This window comes from Myxocyprinus asiaticus, chromosome 24, assembly GCF_019703515.2.
Source record: "Myxocyprinus asiaticus isolate MX2 ecotype Aquarium Trade chromosome 24, UBuf_Myxa_2, whole genome shotgun sequence".
NCBI classification, from domain to species: Eukaryota; Metazoa; Chordata; class Actinopteri; order Cypriniformes; family Catostomidae; genus Myxocyprinus; species Myxocyprinus asiaticus.
This window is the reverse complement of record NC_059367.1, coordinates 2,716,677-2,736,068: the sequence shown is the minus strand read 5'-3', so window position 1 is coordinate 2,736,068 and position 19,392 is coordinate 2,716,677. Positions and strand designations below refer to the sequence as shown.

The 19,392-nt window shown below is 38.2% G+C and overlaps 2 protein-coding genes across 3 annotated transcripts; both read left to right on the top strand.

The window, feature by feature from the left end:
- The first annotated feature begins 1,915 nt into the window (after window positions 1-1,915).
- On the top strand, window positions 1,916-10,550 carry LOC127414515 (palmitoyltransferase ZDHHC12-A-like). The gene is made up of 5 exons (XM_051652580.1): window positions 1,916-2,192; window positions 2,369-2,505; window positions 3,317-3,412; window positions 5,316-5,482; window positions 9,888-10,550. Exons 1-5 carry the CDS (start codon window positions 2,096-2,098, stop codon window positions 10,201-10,203), a joined length of 813 nt encoding a protein of 270 aa, XP_051508540.1. The 5' UTR covers window positions 1,916-2,095; the 3' UTR covers window positions 10,204-10,550.
- Window positions 10,551-12,963: 2,413 nt separating this feature from the next.
- Window positions 12,964-18,812, top strand: LOC127414516 (protein SET-like). 2 transcript variants are annotated; one of them, XM_051652582.1, is made up of 8 exons: window positions 12,964-13,214; window positions 14,747-14,804; window positions 14,921-15,063; window positions 15,809-15,906; window positions 15,993-16,106; window positions 16,212-16,382; window positions 16,508-16,627; window positions 17,979-18,812. In XM_051652582.1, exons 1-8 carry the CDS (start codon window positions 13,142-13,144, stop codon window positions 18,000-18,002), a joined length of 801 nt encoding a protein of 266 aa, XP_051508542.1. In that variant the 5' UTR covers window positions 12,964-13,141; the 3' UTR covers window positions 18,003-18,812. The 2 variants fall into 2 exon arrangements, with proteins under 2 accessions (XP_051508542.1, XP_051508541.1); XM_051652581.1 differs by having other exon boundaries at window positions 12,967-13,214; window positions 15,803-15,906.
- Window positions 18,813-19,392: the final 580 nt, after the last annotated feature.

Genomic DNA, 19,392 nt, shown 5'->3' with positions numbered 1-19,392 from the left:
TGTTTCATGCCACTCCACACTGATGCAGGGTCATTAGCTGAAAACTTGTTTTTCAGCTTCTCAGAGTATCTTCTTTTAGCCACTCTGATTCCCTTATTCAGTGTGTTCCTGGCCTGATTGTACAAGACTTTATCCCCACCCCTGTAAGCATCCTCTTTGGTCTGACGAAGCTGCCTGGGCTCTGCTGTAAACCATGGTTTGTCAATGTTGAACTTTAAATAAGTCCTAGTAGGAATGCACATATCCTCACAGAAACTGATATATGATGTAACAGTATCTGTGAGCTCGTCCAGGTCTGTGGCTGCAGCCTCAAAATCACTCCAATCCGTGCAGTCGAAGCAGGCTTGTAGTTCCCGCTCTGCTTCATTGGTCCATCACTTTACAGTCCTTACTACTGGCTTGGTTGATTTTAATTTCTGCCTGTAGGTTGGAAGAAGATGAACCAGACAGTGATCAGAGAGTCCCAAAGCTGCTCTAGGGACAGAGCGACATGCATCCTTTATTGTTGAGTAGCAATGATCCAGTATGTTCCTGTCTCTGGTGGGGCATGTAATGTGCTGTTTGTATTTGGGCAGTTCACGTGTGAGATTTGCTTTGTTAAAATCTCCAAGAATAATAATAACTGAGTCTGGGTATTGTTGTTCCGTGTCTGTGATTTGATCAGCCAGCTGTTGCAGCGCGGCATTCAAACACACGTTTGGTGCGATATAAACACTCACCAGAATATACGAGGAAAACTCCCGCGGTGAGTAGAAAGTCTTACAGTTAATAAAGAGCGCTTCCAAATTAGGACAGCACATCTTCTTTAACGTTGTTACATCTGTACACCAACTTTCATTGATGTAAAAGCATGTTCCACCGCCTCTCGTTTTCCCCGTTAACTCCGTAATGCGATCCGCTCTGAACAGCTGGAAGCCCGGCAGATGTAACGCGCTGTCCGGTATGGCTTCACTCAGCCAGGTTTCTGTGAAGCACGAGGCAGCAGAGGTTGAAAAGTCCTTGTTTGTGCGGGTGAGGAGATATAATTCGTCCATTTTGTTAGGAAGAGAGTGGAGATTCGCTAAGTGAATACTCTGCAGTGCTGTTCGAAAACCGCGCCGAAGGAGTTCAACCAGCACACCGGCTCGTCTCCCTCGCCTGTGTCTATTGAACAGCAGAGCTGCGCCTCCAACTAAAATGTCTAGCAAAACGTCTGAATATTCGAAAACCGGGAAAAGATTGTCTGGTACATGCTGTCGAATGTTCAGCAGTTCGTCTCTGTTAAAACTGACTGGAAAAATATTACTAAACACAGGACAAACAAACAAAAACAACAAAAGAACTGAGGAGCTCCACACCGAGGCAGCCATCCGCAGCACCATCATGATAGTAATTGAGGACTCGTTTTTTGAAATTGTTTTACTGAAAATTTGTATTTTGAAATGATTTTATTGAGGGCTCTTATTTTGAAATCTGTTTTATTGAGGACTCGTTTTTTGAAATTGGTTTTATTGAAAACTCTTATTTTGAAATCGATTTTAATTGAGGACTCTTATTTTGAAATCTGTTTTATTGAGGACTCGTTTTTTTGAAATTGGTTTTATTGAAAACTCTTATTTTGAAATCGATTTTATTGAGGGCTCTTATTTTGAAATCTGTTTAATTGAGGAATCGTTTTTTGAAATTGTTTTATTGAAAACTCCTTTTTTTTAAATCGATTTTATTGAGGGCTCTTATTTTGAAATCTGTTTAATTGAGGACTCGTTTTTTTAAATTGGTTTTATTGAAAACTCTTATTTTGAAATCTGTTTTATTGAGGACTCGTTTTTGAAATTGGTTTTATTGAAAACTCGTATTTTGAAATGTTTTATTTATGACTCATTCTGAAATCTGTTTTATTAAGGACTCTTATTTTGAAAAGTGCTCATACCCGGAAATGTCAGACAACGCAGTCTGAGAATTAAAAACATTACCAGCGATTAAATGAGAAATGAATTGAACATTTATCTGAAATGTTTCTGAATATAAGAACACGGACAGCATAGTAATTGCATATTCAGTCTCAGCCATGTTTTGGATGTTTTCTTGTAATATTGGTTTATAACACAGAGGCAGGATGTTTAAAAGCATGTTTAAATCAGGCTGTTTAGTGCGAACTGCACATGTGATTCTCACCTGGCTCACAACTTTAATTCTGTTTCTCCATAACACAGGTACATTTGATTCTATAATGGATGTCTGTGATTTTATTGTGTGTGCCTTTAATGTGGAAATACCTGACAGTGTTATTTAAATGCCAAAGTATTACCATTGCTGAACCCTGGCACTACTTTTTACTATTAAAAGTCTAATAAAAATAATTCTCTAATATCCTCATAAAATCTTGCAGATGTTCGGAAGTGTCAGGAGAGAGGAGAGCTCTTACAGCCTGTGATGTTCACTTCTATAGTTCTGCTCTCAGTACTGCTGCACTTTACTGTGTCACTGATGGATCCTGGTTTTGTTCTGTCTGACAAGGACACAAAGGTAGCCAAGAAACCAAAGTCCTTATCAGATCATTTCTTACTAAAATAACTAGAAAGGTACTCTGAGCATTTCATCAATTTACGTCTATGTGATATTCGACCATTCATTATAGGAAAACCATCTCATCAGTTAGAAAACACACACACTGCCTGCCCCAATTATTTTAAGGTTGCTTCAACTGGTCAGGTCTAGGCTCAGCAACGTTATGCAGCAATAAAATGAAGTCAGCTGACTACCTGAATGTATCACATCAATGGATTTTTTCTTCCCTGACGGCACGGGCATATTCCAGGATGACAATGCCAAGATTCATCGGGCTTAAATTGTGAAAGAGTGATTCAAGGAGCATGAGGAATCATTTTCACACATCACCACAGAGTCCTGACCTTAACCCCATTGAAAGTCTTTGGGATGTGCTGGAAAAGACTTTCTGGAGAGGTTCGACTCTCCCGTCATCAATACAAGATCTCGGCCAAAAATTAATGCAACTCTGGATGGAAATAAATGTTGTGATGTTGCATAAGGTTATCGAAACCTTGACGAATGCATGCCGTAATCAAAGCAAAAGGCGGTCCAATTAAATATTAGATTATGCAACTTTTGTTTTGGCCAGGCAATGTAGTATACTAAGTCAGAACCGGCTGAAGGTCTGTGCCAAGTTTGGATTTAGGTTGAAATCTCTAGTTAGGAAGTCTATTTTATTCTTGGGCTATGGATTTTGACAAAACCGTAACCAAAGTTTGTACAATAGTATATAATTTGTCATGCCTGTATAACTGTTTAAAATAGACATATGTTTGGACTCTTTCAGGGAACCTCAGTGGATAATAATGAAGAATTGGAAAAGATGATTCCTCAAGAGGAAAGTGGCATAAAGCAGCGACGATGTGGCTACTGTTATTTACTGGTACAGTACCTGGGGCCGGATTCACGAAAATTAAAAAATAGGAGGACAGTCTCAGCTTTCTAATGATATAATTCAATGGGGTGGGGTTGGGGGGTAGTGTTCTATTTTTTAGAACAATCTTAAGAAGCTTTCTTAACCCTCATGCACTGTTCGGTCATTTTTGACCGAAATCAATTTTCTTTCTTCAATAAAACTGGTTTCCTTAATCTGACGGGTACGAGACTTGGTGACTTTTCGTCCATTTGCTATCTGAACACACACAAAGAAATTGGAGTTGATTCGATCAGTCTAAGTGGTAGAAAAAAAAAAAAGTTACACTTGTACTGTTCCCGGTCAAAAGTGACCGCCATAGGAAACGAATTTCATTATTTATTATATAAAATCTAAAAAAAAAAAACACACAGACATGAAGGGGTGAGACTACCAAACATCAAGAGTGCAAAACACACAAACGTACACACTCAACTGAAATGGTCAGACTATAAAACAGACAAAACAAAAAAAAAAAGAAAAAAAAATCAGCCACAATGCAGAACACACACACACACACACACACACACACACATTCATCTTGTTACAACCAGGGATAAATTAGGTTATTCTACTCATTTCAGGTATGCAAAAACTGACAAAAATAACCTCAAACTAAATGTTAAACTTTGACAAAAGTAGTCTTTGATCATGTTTAAATATATATCTACTGTAAATGCAGAACTTGACAAAATCTAGAAATCATCTGCTCTACAACCAGGGATGAATAAATTGCTCTCTGCAGCCATCTAGTGTTTATACTTGTAATTTCATCTTTTTATTTATTAATTAATTTATTTTTTATGAACAGCACGGTTTGATTCTTGAGACTTTAAGCTTTTAAAATGTATATAATTTATGAGGATTGGTTCAGTATTTGAGAAAATATTCATAAGAAAAGTAAAAAAAGGTCAATTTTCAAGCTCAAGGTTATATAGGTAAATAAATTAGTAAATTAAATAAAAAAGCAAAAAAAAAAAAACAAAGCAACTTTAGTGCTTTTACATTATTCAACTTAGAGTTGTTACATTTTTTCAATACAATTAAAAGAATTAGCCATTTATTGTTTCCGGTCACTTTTGACCGGGAACAACTAGAACATGATTTAATGATGAACAGTGCATAAGGGTTAAGAATTTTTTTTTTTCGGGAATTCAGAATATTCGTAACTTTTTCGTAAAGTTAGAAATTTAGAAGGAAATGGTAGTTAAGAAGAATTTTCTTCATAATAATGTTTTGTGAATCTGGCCCCAATCATAATTGATGATTATTTCGCTTGATATTGTAATTGCGATTATTCATTTCGATTAAAATACTTTTTGTGGGGCAACTGCGTGCCATATTCTTTATGTAGGCTACACATCTAAAACAAGCTGAGAAGTGTTCCTGAAGTGTTTTCAAATTTTGAATAAATTATACACGGAAAGTGTGAAACACAACAATAATTGTAATTTTGATTATTTTTTAGATTAATTGTGCAGCCCTATTTTATACCATGCACAATTTGAAATAGTTTATCAATCTATTACTTTCCCGCAATAAACTGAACATTGCCCATTTTATGTGGTGGAGTATGGGTGGTAGACATTAAATAATTAGCCAATTCCTTTATAATTATTATGTTTTTATGACCCATATTAAATGAAAGACTACATGGAATATTTGTACTTTTAAAAATGCATTTGACACACTGCAGGACCATTTAAAAGGAACTATTGAAGACAGAATATTGAAAAAACAGTTACAGAACCTAATATAAATGCTTTCCCCTTATATGTAATATTTTGTACATAGATTTTAAGTGCACAAGTCCATGGACATGCTCTGCATCAACTACTAAAAGACATTCTTGTTTCTCTTTTATGTGAACCAGCAACCAATGAGGGCAAAGCACTGTAGGATATGTAAGTGCTGTGTGAGGCGTTTTGACCATCATTGCCCCTGGATAGACAACTGTGTTGGTGAAAGAAACCACAGATGGTTCCTGTTGTATCTGTGTGTGCAGTTCATTGCTGTATTCTGGGGTCTACAGGCTGCATGGTGAGCAAAACAGAACCAGTATAACATGCTGTATTTGTTATTGTACCGCTAAGACAGACACCTATTCAAATACATAAATGGGCTATATTTGGAATAGCACACTAGCATATTAATACCATATTATTTCTGCATTGTTCCGTTTGTATGTTTTGTATACACATTGCCATGGTTCAGACATTTTTACACAAAATTGGATTTTAAGGAATATTCCACAAAAGGAATTGATTACCATATATTTTTAACAGCAGAATTAATATGTGCTTTTATAAAATTATAAGCTTTATACCCTCCAAAAACTGCCCCCATTCACTACCAGTGTAAATGCCTCACTGTAACCTCGAGTTTTGCTTTTTTTTTTTTTTTTTTTTTATGAAGAAAAGGAGGGACGGGTCGAAATAATTTTTTGTGGTAATCAACATATTCCACAAAGGCTGTCCAACAGTGGCATCTTGGCAGGGGCTTGAACCCCCAACCTTCTGATCAGTAACCCAGAGCCTTAACTGCTGAGCCACCACTGCCCCTATTCCACATATCCCAGCCAAGCTGGGTTCAGAGCGCAGAGTCAGCCGTGATTCAGCACCCCTGGAGCAGATGGGGTCAAGGGCCCAACGGTGGCATCATGGCAGTGTTGGGGCTTGAACCCCCAACCATCTGGTCAGTAACCCAGAGCCTTAACCGCCAAGCCACCACTGCCCCTGATGAATGTAATCATGCAAATTAACTGTTTAAAATGTTAATTGTTGCATAATAAGTATGGTTTCATTTCATGAAAAATTTGCATTTTTTTTTTCCTGAAATAGTTTTGCGTTCCCTTGTGATAAATTTACCATAGTTTTACTATAGTAACCATATTTTAACCTTGATATTTGCAAGATTAACCATGGCAATCTATAGTAAAACCATGGTTGCTATATGGATACAGTATACTGTATTAAAACCATTGTTTCCTCCAAAAAAAAAAAAACATAACCTACATAAGTCATAGTTACTACCAGGGGCGTTGCCAGACTTCATTGACATCCGGGTCTTAGCCCACAGGGTATATTAAAATATAAACATAAGAAGAATGCTTCCTTCCATGACATAAAAAATGACCACCCTACCTGTCAAATAACAATTAGGGCCTATGTATATATATTTATGTTTTCTCCCCAATTTGGAATGCCCAATTCCCAGTGCGCTCTAAGTCCTCGTGGTGGCGTAGTGACTCGCCTCAATCCGGGTGGCGGAGGACGAATCTCAGTAGCGCGTGTGGAGGCTTCACGCTATTCTCCGCGGCATAACTCACCACGCGCCCCACCGAGAGCGAGAACCATGTTATAGCGACCACGAGGAGGTTACCCCGTGTGACTCTACCTTCCCTAGCAACTGGGCCAATTTGGTTGCTTAGGAGACCTGGCTGGAGTCACTCAGCACACCTTGGATTCAAACTCGTGACTCCAGGGGTGATAGTCAGCGTCAATACTCGCTGAGCTACACAGGCCCCCAGTTAGGGCCTATATTAAGCGCACAACACTGCCACCTGTTCAGAACATTATATGAGCAAACGTCAAGTGCACAATAAATGGATCAAACACGTTTTTAATTTAAATTGCGGATCAAAGCGAAAATTACAACTTGTCGGCTCATTTGTTCATTGTGCAGAAACGAACTCTAACAATAAAATCAAAGTAATTTAACAATTTAAATTTGCAATTGTCATTTATCATAATATTTTGAGAATAAAGTAAAAATTACGAGAAGAAATTCAAAGCAGTATGGGATTAAAGTCGTCACATTTTGAATAAATCGAATGGAAAGTGATGTGGTGGACAACAGCAAAGTGGAGCGTCTGGGTCTTTACATACAATAGCACTAACCAGGGAGATAACTTGGCTGTACAAACGAGCTGAATTTGTGGGAAGTTTTTGCGAGCTCTCTGTTAATGAATGAGGCGTGCATTAGTACAGGAGTTTTCAACATGGGCGCCTGTCAAGGGAGGCGCGAGATACAGGCTCGCTCTCAAGTGAAACGAAAAATAATTGGAACTGCTGTAAATTATATACAGTAGGTCCATTTCAAGACATTGTATGTGGTAACATCCCCTCAGTTACAGTATTGTTTAGAGAGGAAAACCCAATAACAATGTCAAGTGTGACTGCTCGAATCTGTCTGGTTCTTTGTCCTGAATAAATGTATTTCCTACATAACCGCTGCAGAGTCCGGATACTAATAACTCTGTGCTGATGCGCCAAAAGTCCAAGGATTCCTATCCTGTATAGTATGATTTAACTACGTCCACATCCATCTCTTGCATTAATGAAGCTGCTGGCTCAGTGTCCGTTCTATCGATGTGATAATGGTGCTCTGTTTAGCCTAATATTGAGATTTTTTTTCTCTAATATTTCTACTTTATCCACACAATACTACCTTATTCTAATAATTTTGACTTTATTCTCAAAATATTACGACTATAATCTCAAAATGCTACAACTTCATTCTAATCATTTTGACTTTATTCTCATACGAAATTTAATATCGTAATGCTTCAGTTTTATTCTCAAACTATTACGACTTTTTTTGGGGGGGGGGGATTTTTCCCCTTTTTCTCCCAATTTGGAATGCCTAATTCCCAATGTGCTTTTAAGTCCTCGTGGTCGCGTAGTGATGCGCCTCAGTCCGGGTGGCGGAGGACGAATCCCAGTTGCCTCCGCGTCTGAGATCGTCAACCCGTGCATCTTATCACGTGGCTTGTTGAGCGCGTTGCCACGGAGACATAGTGCGTGTGGAGGCTTCACGCCATCCACCGCGGCAACCACGCTCAACTCAGCACGCGCCCCACTGAGAACGAATCACATTATAGCGACCACAAGGAGGTTACCCCATGTGACTCTACCCTCCCTAGCAACCAGGCCAATTTGGTTGCTTAGGAGATCTGACTGGAGTCACTCAGCACGCCCTGGATTTGAACTAGCGAACTAGCGAACTCCAGGGGTGGTAGGCAGCGTCTTTTAACACTGAGCTTTACGAGTTTAATCTCATAATGCTTCAACTTAATTCTCGTCATTTTTACTTTATTCACGAAATATTACAACTTTATTACCGAAATCTTTTTCTTTTTACCTGACAATAAAATGCCATCGTGGGATCACCGTCTAAAGTTAAAAAAAAATTTTTTTAAACGCATCTCGAAACACCTCCGTTGGGTTTCATGATTCCGGGTTGTTTATAACAAAGCAAAGTTTCAACGCGTGATAAACAGTAAGACCTTTTTTCTCTGGTGTGCAGACTTAAGTACAGTCATTTGACAAGTTCAGTGTAATTTTATTTTATACCTCTTAAAAATCAAGGCACCCCAAAGAGGCTATTTAAACGCAGCAGTTTAACTCCACGCACATGACATGGAAATGTCAACCAGCATGGGCAGAGCACATATACAGGCAGTGGCAGTTTGATCATTTTTGTTTGACTTTAATGTGAGACTTAGCATTTTAAAACCTTTGTATTGTGCTATTTAGGCTTATAGCTCACTGTGCTGCTAATCTGAGTAGCATTTGAGGAAATTCCACTGCAATAAACATTCTTTATTCCCGACTAAACCCGAGTAACCGAACAAGTTGACTGGTGCATGCATTAAAATCTACTTGGTGTGTGAAATGTTAAAAACAAATGAAGATTAGAAATGAGGCTTATAGATTATGTATTTAGAAATAAGGCTTGTGTAATAAAACCTCAGTGTCTCTGATACAGAATAGCTGCACCTGTGATAGAAAATAGAACAAGGCGTTCATTACGTGTCTGATGAACTTGTGCATGAACAGCTATAAAAGTCAAATCGCGAACTATCAATTAATGCAATGTTAATGTAATGTTGGGCTCATTGATCGGAATTAATTTACATTTGAAGCCACAATTGCAGCCTGCCTTGTTGCTTTTGTACCCTGATGTAATGAACATTAAGCCTTGCTTATTTTTCTTTCTTTTGCATCACAAAAAAACATTCGGGGCTATTAACAAATGATCTGTGGCTTCAGCCCTATCAGCCAAGGTCCAGCTACGCCACTGGTTACTACAGTATTACTATAGTAAAACTATGATTTCACCAAAAATATATAATCGTAAAAATATGGTTACTGTAGTAAAGCCATGGTAAATTATAGAGAGGGCAGCATGACACGCAAAACGTGAATGTGGCTGCTTGCTACGGAGCCCCTTAGAGGACAGGATGGGATTTTATTTCTAAAATAGTTTTGTGTATCCCTTTAAGCTGATTTACACTTTCCACCTTATTGATCAAATGAAGCTGCTTAACTGTCTTCACCAAGATTCTGTGAAATACAGATGATTCTGATCTACACTCCACTTGCAAAGAGCAGTAATGTATCACTTACAGTATGAATTAACCTCAAGCTTATGTGTCTGGAAGGTCTGGCATTGTCTTTGCGCCCACCTGGCAGCAGTGGTTCACTCAGAATGTCTTCCTGCTCGGGGCGCTTATAGTGACCGCTGTGTTTACTGTGGTCATGTTCCTCCTGCTGTGTATTCACCTGTACCTGGCCTCCGTCAACATCACCATCTGGGAGTTCATGTCACGCCATCGAATCCCGTACCTCAAACACTGTGACTCAGAGGAGAACCCCTTCGACCGAGGTGTGATCTGCAACCTGTGGAACTTCTTCTGTATCTGTGGAACTGTAACATGGGAGAGAATCTATATCAGACACACTAATGAGACTGTATGACTGATTTTTACTCTATTTTATTAAAGTCCAATAGAGAACTTTGATTGTTTTTTTAATAATACTGATGGGATGTATTGATTGTGACTACTAGGTAAGGAATCTGTGCTCTAAAACAAAGCTTATTTACAGAGAGTAAACCTGCAGGAAAATATACAGATTCTACGTTTATGAATTAACTAAGCCATTCATAATTTTTGTACCACAATTACTGTTGTTAATAAAAGAAGGGCATGTACCCTTTTTTATTAAAGGAATGGTGCACCCATTATTTACTCAGCCTCATTTTTTATTCGATAAGAAGAATAAACCGAATATATTCCTATAGAAATTGTATAGGAATATAGATGCACATTTAAAAAGTCATGTGACGGGGTCTGGGTAGCTCAGCGAGTATTGACACTGGCTACCACCCCTGGAGTTGAGAATCCAGGACGTGTTGAGTGACTCCAGCCAGGTCTCCTAAGCAACCAAATTGGCCCGGTTGCTAGGGAGGGTAGAGTCACATGGGGTAACCTCCTTGTGGTCGCTATAATGTGGTTCTCATTCTCGGTGGGGCGCATGGTGAGTTGTGTGTGGATGCCGCCAGGGGCGGACTGGGAAGAGAAATCGGCCTGGGATTTTACATAGAAACTGGCCCAAAAGTTGTTGGGGGGGGGGTGTCGCTTTCCTATTGTCCTATTGCAGCACCGTTTTGTGGCCCGTTCTGCATAACACGGTGGCCCGTTTCAGCTTATCGCAGCCCATTCGGCCCCGTTTCGTGGCCAGCCCTTCGGGTAAAGTCCCGGTTCTCCTGATGGCCAGCCCGCCCCTGGATGCCGTGGAGAATAGCGTGAAGCCTCTACACGCGATATGTCTCCGCAGTAACATGCTCAACAAGCCATGTAATAAGATGCGCGGATTGACGGCCTCAGACGTGGAGGCAACTGAGATTCGTCCTCCGCCACCCGGATTGAGGCGAGTCACTACGTCACCACGAGGACTTAGAGCGCATTGGGAATTGGGCATTCCAAATTGGGGAGAAAAAAAAATATATATATAAATATATATATAAATAAAAATGTAACGTGACTTTTCCTCAAGTTGTGTGAATACAACACAACAATATAATCGCATGGCATCTGAAATGTTGCTCTGGTTATTCTGAAACGCCAGACTGTACAGTCACAATCCTAAGAACGAGAGCTTTCATTTGATATATGACAGTGTGTGAAGTACTTTTATATTAATAGTACTACCACTTTACCTCTAGGTGGCGCTTATTTGCGACAAGGATTATTTCAGACCTTATTTTGTTACTGTATGTAGTATGAATGCAAAAGTGACTGTGTGCAATGGAAAGTTCAGATTCTACGCTTTCAAATGATACCACATATGCCTGACTTATGTAACCAGAGACTTTAATGTTTTAAGCGTAATTCTACTTTGCAATATAGCGAAAAAAATTGGCATAGGATCCCACGGATAACTTTATTTTCTGAGCAGAGGCACTGCTGTTTCTCACAGAAGAGACGCAACCATCCCGCTCACGGAGGATGTGTGAACCTGGCGTTAAAACTGACATATTTTGTACATAATTTGAAATGAGTTGTGTTAATTTTCTGTTGTTCAAAGTTTTGTGTGGATGACTGAAAAATACATCTGGATGAAGCATATTTTGTCCACTCATGTTTATAAAGATATTGCGATTAATCGCGATTAACTACAAAAAATTATGCGATTAATCACGATTAAATATTTTAAACGTTTGACAGCCCTAGTTTTTATATCACATATTATAATAGTTAAAAACTATTAAATATTATATTATCGCTGGCGGATCCACAGAGTTTAAGCATATAACTGCTTTATTCGCAATTTTTTTTTTATATATTCCGATTTTTCACAGAAAATTTAGTTTGTGAGAAACAAATCAATATTTAATGGAATTTTTACTATAAATTCTGCTCCCTGCCCAGTAGCTGACAATATGCACGAAGAATGCGAATCACCAAACGCAAAAGAATTGGAAAGTGAAAGTGGAGATTTATGGTACAAAGGACTTTAAAATTTGTTTCTCACCCACACTTATCATATCACTTCTGAAGACATGGATTAAACCACTGGAGTTGTATGGGTCACTTTTATGATGCCTTTATATGGTTTTTGGGTCTTTAAAGTTCTGGTCACCATTCACTTATGTTGTATGGACCTACAGAGCTTTGATGTTTTTTCTTAAAATCTTCAACTGAAAAGTAATTGCATTACTTATTACTAATTACTTTCTAAAACCCAGATCAACCTCGACCAGATGAAAAATACAAGGATAGACATGAATCTGTTCTTTTAATTCTTTCAAATAAATAATATAAAATCACATAAATTATTCATGAACTGGCCAAAGAATTTAAAGGGCAGCGTTAAATTAGAAAACACATATTTTAACATTAGACATTCAATTTCGATTTTAAATTTACTATTGTTTTATATAGAATTGTTCTATATTTAACACAATTACATCAGAAGTAACTGTAATTAAATGACTGAAAAATTAAGAATAATCCCTTGTTTTCTCAATGAAAAAGTAATTTATAGTAAGTAATTACTTAGTAATGCATTACACCCAACACTGCTTTAGACCCATTTAACCACGACTAGCTGACATGTTATGAGTTGCACTGAAGTCCCGCCCTTTTAGAGGCGGTTCCACGCTACGCCCCGCCTTCCCCTTGCGCCGCCCAATCAGAGCTCCGGACCGGGAGCGAGCGTCAAGCTCGGCGGGTTGTTCTGGAAGGGGCGGAGTTCATTTGTCGAGCGCATGTGAGTGCAAGTTTGTGTGTGGAGAAGTGCAGGTTCACTCATTTCAGTTCTTGTTCTAAATAAATCTACACAAACCGAGTTCAAGGAGGACGATCTTCTACCTCAAGGAGTTTGAAACCTCACAGTCACACTCAGTGAAATCATGTCTGCCTCAGCGGCGAAAGTCACTAAGAAGGAACTGAACTCGAACCACGACGGAGCGGACGAGACCTCGGGTGAGTGGCGGCCATTTTCACTTTCTCATGTATCTTAGAAGGGCTTTTAATCGCCATTATCGCCAGATAAATAGCGGGGACATGCGTATGCCTCGTTTATGTCGACAGTGGCAGTTTGGTGACCTCTCGATTGTCCGTTGCTCCAGTTGGAAGCTCGCTGAGAGGAAGAGCGGCTGCAGTAACCGCATGTTTGATATTCAGCGCGCCACAAAGCCCCAACATGACACGCACGAGAGCCGCATCGCGCGGGAGTTTATTTGTCGTCCGCGAGCGGATGGAATGTTTAAAGAGGCGCGTGAGAATAAAGAGCGTAAAACGCGCCGCATGTGGAGCTGAAGCGTCCGCGCGCTGCTTTTATTGTTGTTGTGCTTTAGCTTTAGCTTAGCGTCTCCGCCATGATGTAGCGCGTGCTAATGATTGCTTGTGCACTTAAAATGGGGAATGATGGAGGAAATAAATATTAAAGCGTCTTTAATCTTGATTCGGCATTTTAGGTAGTTGAAGCTCACTGCGGAAGCCAAAGGTGTGTTTTGGGGGGAATTTTTATATTTCAACCTCAGTTCCTATAATACATCTGTAATACACTGTGTACACAAAATAGTTACACTCAGGACCTTCCGGACAAAAATGTCCCCATTGAAACCCATTAAAACTGCAATATTTGATCCCAGTGCCAATAAAGCATAAAATCATGAATTCTATGATATGCTTTCATTCTGGAGCCCTGGAGTCAAAATGTAAATTTTTATATTTTCCACCAGATGGCGCCATTATTCTCATGTTTAGCCTATGGAGCAAATACAAGCTTTTTTCCTGTTTTCTGTTTGCTGTATTATAGAGCACTGCAGGCCAATTTAATAAATGATGCAGCTAAAATTGTGTGGGTGTGTTGGGATGGATGTCAGAGTGTGTTTTGTATGTGTGTATTGAGAAGTGTGTGTGTGTTAAAAAAAACAATAGTGGCATTATGTAAACAAACTGGCATTTAAAGGGTAAAAATCCTGAAAATGAGTGGATATTTGGTAGTTATGATTAGGACAGATGTTGGTTAAAAAATCTAAGTCAGCTCACACTTTCACTTAGCGCCTCGCAACTTTCGTACCGTCGCAGTTCAAGGCAGGTGTTCAAATGGCAGCTGTCTTGCCGCTGCAATCATGCTACAATATTAGGAACTCTGTCTGTGCTTTGCGGACATGTTTTACTGTTGTGCTACATTGATAAAATGCTTAGCACATGTATCAGCATAATGTTTCCCACAATCCGTTTTCCCTACCGTCAATGCATGTGACGTTTGCGCGTATTGACTCGCTTCTCATGAGGTTTGTTCAAAGGGTCATATTACGCGTTAACGACATAAAAAAAAATTTTGTGGCATTAAATGAATTTTGCGTTAACGTGTAAACTCCGATAGCACTAATAAAAACGCATTTTTGTACTTGCACTAGTTTTTTGCTGTTATTTAATACAGGAAAAACTGTTGGCTATGTTATGTGCATTGTATTTTCTATAACAATGTTTTCTCATTTATCCAGAAAAAGAGCAACAAGAAGCCATTGAGCACATTGATGAAGTACAGAATGAAATTGACAGGTATGTTGAATATTTATTGAATGCTTAAGTGTTTACTTTTACAATGTTCCCATTGTAACGTTGTAGGGAACACTGTTTGAAAGGTTAAAGTGTGTTTTGTGCCTTATTCTGTCCAGGCTGAACGAGCAGGCGAGTGAGGAAATTCTCAAAGTTGAACAGAAATACAACAAACTCCGTCAGCCATTCTTTCAGAAGAGATCCGAACTCATAGCTAAAATCCCCAACTTCTGGGTCACAACATTTGTCAACCACCCACAAGGTAATATCCAGTACGACCTGTTATACTTTAATATATTTCAATGGATAATTCAATTAACCTTTTGTGCACTGTTCGTTTTAGACTCGCCCTTTTACTGTTTGCGGTCAAATTTGACCGAAAACAATAAACTTGTATTTTTATTTTTATGAATGAAATGTAATAGCTCTAACTTCAATAAAGGAAAAACACTAAAGTTGTGCATATTTGGGGGGGATTTTATGCTTTTTAGACCGTATCTACCTTTTAGTATTCGCTAACCTTTCGGCTAGTCACCTTTTCTGAAGCTAATTTGCCCAGATTTCATGACTTGAATGATCATTTCATGACAAAAATAGCCAGTAAATGGCTGCAGAGATCCACTAATTAATTTGTTATTGTAACAAGATGAATTTGTACGTGTTTGTTCTGCACTGTGGCTGAATTATTGATTTTAAATAAAAAAATTGCTCTGTGTTATAGTCTCTCCCATTCATTTCCTATGGTGGTGTCAAAAGTGTCACTTTGTTACTTTGTCTACACTCATCAAATCCAGTCCAGATTATTATTTTTGTTCAGATGGCAGATGAAAATAAAGTAACCAAGCCTCAAGCCACTCAGATGAAGTATATAATTTTTATTAAAGAAACAAAATTGATTTCGGTCAAAACTGACCGAACAGTACAAAAGGGTTAATCAGTGCCGGTTGTTTGTATGAACATTTTAATGAATGAAATCTTGTGTAATTTGTTTGTTTCTCTAGTTTCAGCTCTTCTTGGTGAGGAGGATGAGGAAGCACTTCACTATCTGACCAGAGTAGAAGTGACAGAGTTTGAAGACATCAAATCTGGCTACAGAATAGATTTTGTAAGTATTAATAATTTGAATATTTTCATGGTTCAAGCTGCTTTACTTTCATACCTCACTGCCTCCTTTCTGTTGTTGTCTTTTAGTATTTCGATGAAAACATGTATTTCGAGAACAAAGTTCTCTCCAAAGAAATTCACCTGAATGAAAGTGGAGACCCAACTTCAAAGTCAACAGAGATCAAATGGAAACCAGGAAAAGTACGTATGATGTTTATCATTGGTGAATTCCTTGCTCCATTTGTCTTGCTTCTCTCAGTTTTACAGGCCTGGGGTTTTATATGAAATATTTGTTCTTTTTGAAAGGATCTCACAAGTCGCTCCGGTCCGACACCGAGTAAAGCCGGCAAGAAGAGGCAACATGAAGAACCGGAGAGTTTCTTCACCTGGTTTACCGATCATGCCGATTCAGGGGCGGACGAGTTGGGCGAAGTTATTAAAGACGACATCTGGCCAAATCCTCTCCAGTACTATTTGGTGAGAACATTTACATGCAAACGGAAAATGTGGTTGGATAGTTCTTCCTTGTGAAGCAGCTGAATGGAAATTCAGATTAATTTGCATTCAAACCACACCTGACACCAATATCAATCTGCATGCAGGTCCCAGACATGGAGGATGAAGAAGGAGAGGGTGAGGATGAGGAAGATGATGAGGAAGGTCTGGACGATATTGACGAGGAGGGAGAGGATGATGGAGAGGAAGATGATGACGATGGAGAGGTTTGTCATGTGCTGCAGCTGACTTCAGTAGAATTGATACTGAAATTACACCTTTTCAAATCTGAATGTTATTTGACAATGGGATAAAAAGTGCATTTAAAGTATTACCTCATCCCCAAAAATTAGAATTATATAATTTACTCACCCATATGTCTTTCCAAACCTGACATTAATTACACTACATATTTAAATTCTTTTGATCAGATCAGCGTTGCTGACTTTTAAAGTACATTACTTGAGTTACACATTTCCTAAATATTTGTAGAATTAGGGCTCTCTCGTTAACGTGCGCTAATTTAAAGACGCTGTTTACAGAAATGCCGGGTTTCCTTAAAGAGACAGTACCGGGTTTTTTTAGCACGTGTTCAACAATTCAATGTAAATACCTACAAAGTATGCAGTTAAACAATACAAGTTTTACAAAATATATATGCAATATATTTATTGATTTGTTCATTTAAAAAAAAAAGCTGAAATGTGACACAAATGATGAAAAACGAATACAGTATTATTAGTAAAATAAATGTTCGTATTGTATCTAGATCATTTTTAATATGCAAGCAAAAGGGACATTATAACTGAAATATACTCATATGAATCAATATCGAATCGAGAAATCTGTATTGATACCTAGCTCTATGTAGAATACTTTTAAAACGTGAATTATTAAAATGTATGTTTGTTTGCGTTTCTGTGCCCGCTGAAGTGCGTGCAACAAAACATACGGTGGCCCAGGGGTGCACAACAAAACAAAATTAGCAAAGTAAATAAAAGCTGAAGACACAAAGGCAATAATCCACAGCACAACGAAACTAAGCCACAACAGAACGGAAATAAACCACACATTGAATGAAATCATGACTGAGTCAGAACTCCACGCAAATTAAAATGCACTGTTAAAAAATCGTTATTTTCTGTTATTTATATAATATTGAGTTGTGGTTTATTTCTGTCGTGTTGCGGCTTAATTATGTTTTATTTTCAGTGTTTTCAACTTTTTTGCATTGCTGATTTTTTTTGTTGCGCACCCCTGCGCCACTGAAGAAAAAGGAAATATAGACGTTTTGAATTTGAGTTGAAAATCGTAACATTTCTACGAAAACGTTTTTTTTTTTTTTTTTTTTTGTTTTTTTTAAGAAAGTAACGAAAGTAGTTGGCAATCTGATTACATAGCAATGAAGCAATTTGTAATCTGGTTAGATTTTAGTTAATTTGTAGTGGATTACTTTTGAGTAATTTACCAAACACAGATGAATGAAAATGTCAGTATATCATTTGTCAACGCTGATGTAAAACGTATATTATAAAGTGCTTTTCTGCTTGCTTATACCTGATTTGCCTTTCGTTACAGGATGATGAAGGCGAGGATGACTGAAACCGAAGTCGAGGAGGAATATAATCCCGTAATTTCCCCAGTCCCACTTCCAAATCGCTTCTTTGGCTTTTTTTGTTATTGTTTTTGGGGAGCTAGATGCTTCGTTTTTTTTTTTTTTTTTTTTTTCTTCAGTTTTGTTTTTTGGTTCTGTGCTTCATCACATTTTCCTCTATCCTGATCTCGCCATGTTCAAGTCCCCCTCGAACAGACTCACAATAGACTGACTGCAAGATCTTGCCGACATGGCATCTCAGTTCCCAAATGCATTTCAAGGTTTATAGCAAAACACTGTAGTTATTGGCAGTACGCTGTCTGGAGTAGAATTGCAAGTAGTGTTTTTTCTTTATTTTTGTTTTTTAATAAATATATATATGTACAAATATGTATAATTTTCCTTTGTTTTGTGTGGTTAATTGAACTGAAGCCATGAAGCGCAGTAATTGCTAGTTCTCCACGGTTTTGTTACTTTATTCTTGGTGTTTAATCAGCAGATAGACATCAGTAGTTGTATCAGTGTTGCCTCTTGTAACCATGTCTGTTCAGGAGGGTTGAGGAAAGAGGGGTGTGACCACCATCATTGTGGGTTTTTGATTTTTATCTTGTCTTGTTTTACAGACACCAGATTTCAAATCATTTTTGATAAAGAAAATAAAATCTTCAAAAAAAAAGTCAACATGCTTGTAACTTTTGACCCCACTGCCTCATTCAAGTTTTGTTTAGTGGCTGTATGTACATCCATTTAAACCATGTTTGGGATTCGTCCAATGGCAAAGCTAAGAAAATAAAAGTTTTGTAACAAAGTGAACAAAAGATTTTCATTTCCTTTGGGTCACTCAAAAATAAAGGCAGGCAATCTAGTCATAATAAACAATTCCCATAAAAGTAGCTTTATTAAAAATTGACGGGACAAATTGTCAACTTCTATAAGACTTAGGTGTCATCAGAAGTGTTGCTGCGGTGATGAGCGCCACAAATGTGTGATCGGAATCTTCAAACTCTTCTCGGGTCACCGTCCTGGGCCAGTTGCTGGGCTGAAACGCCCAACCTTAAGAAAGAAGAAACAACGTTATACCATACACTACATTTCTAAAACTGAAGGTATTTTTAAAGCACCCCAGTATGAAGTTACTATGTAATTGACAATGTTATTAACGTCAGGATTTTGTGTTAAATGAATAAGGGAAAGTGTGTATTTTAGGTGTTGTGACTGCTCTCTTAAGTTTTTAAATGCCTTTAAGGGATTTGCATTTCACTTAACCCTCGGGTCAAATTTGACCGGGGAGCAGTAGATAATTTGTAAATGCCACATAGTTTTTAGTACGGTAACCAAACATTTGGGACTTTGACAAGACTATCAAAATACACATTTTTTTCCACATTTTTTAAAAAA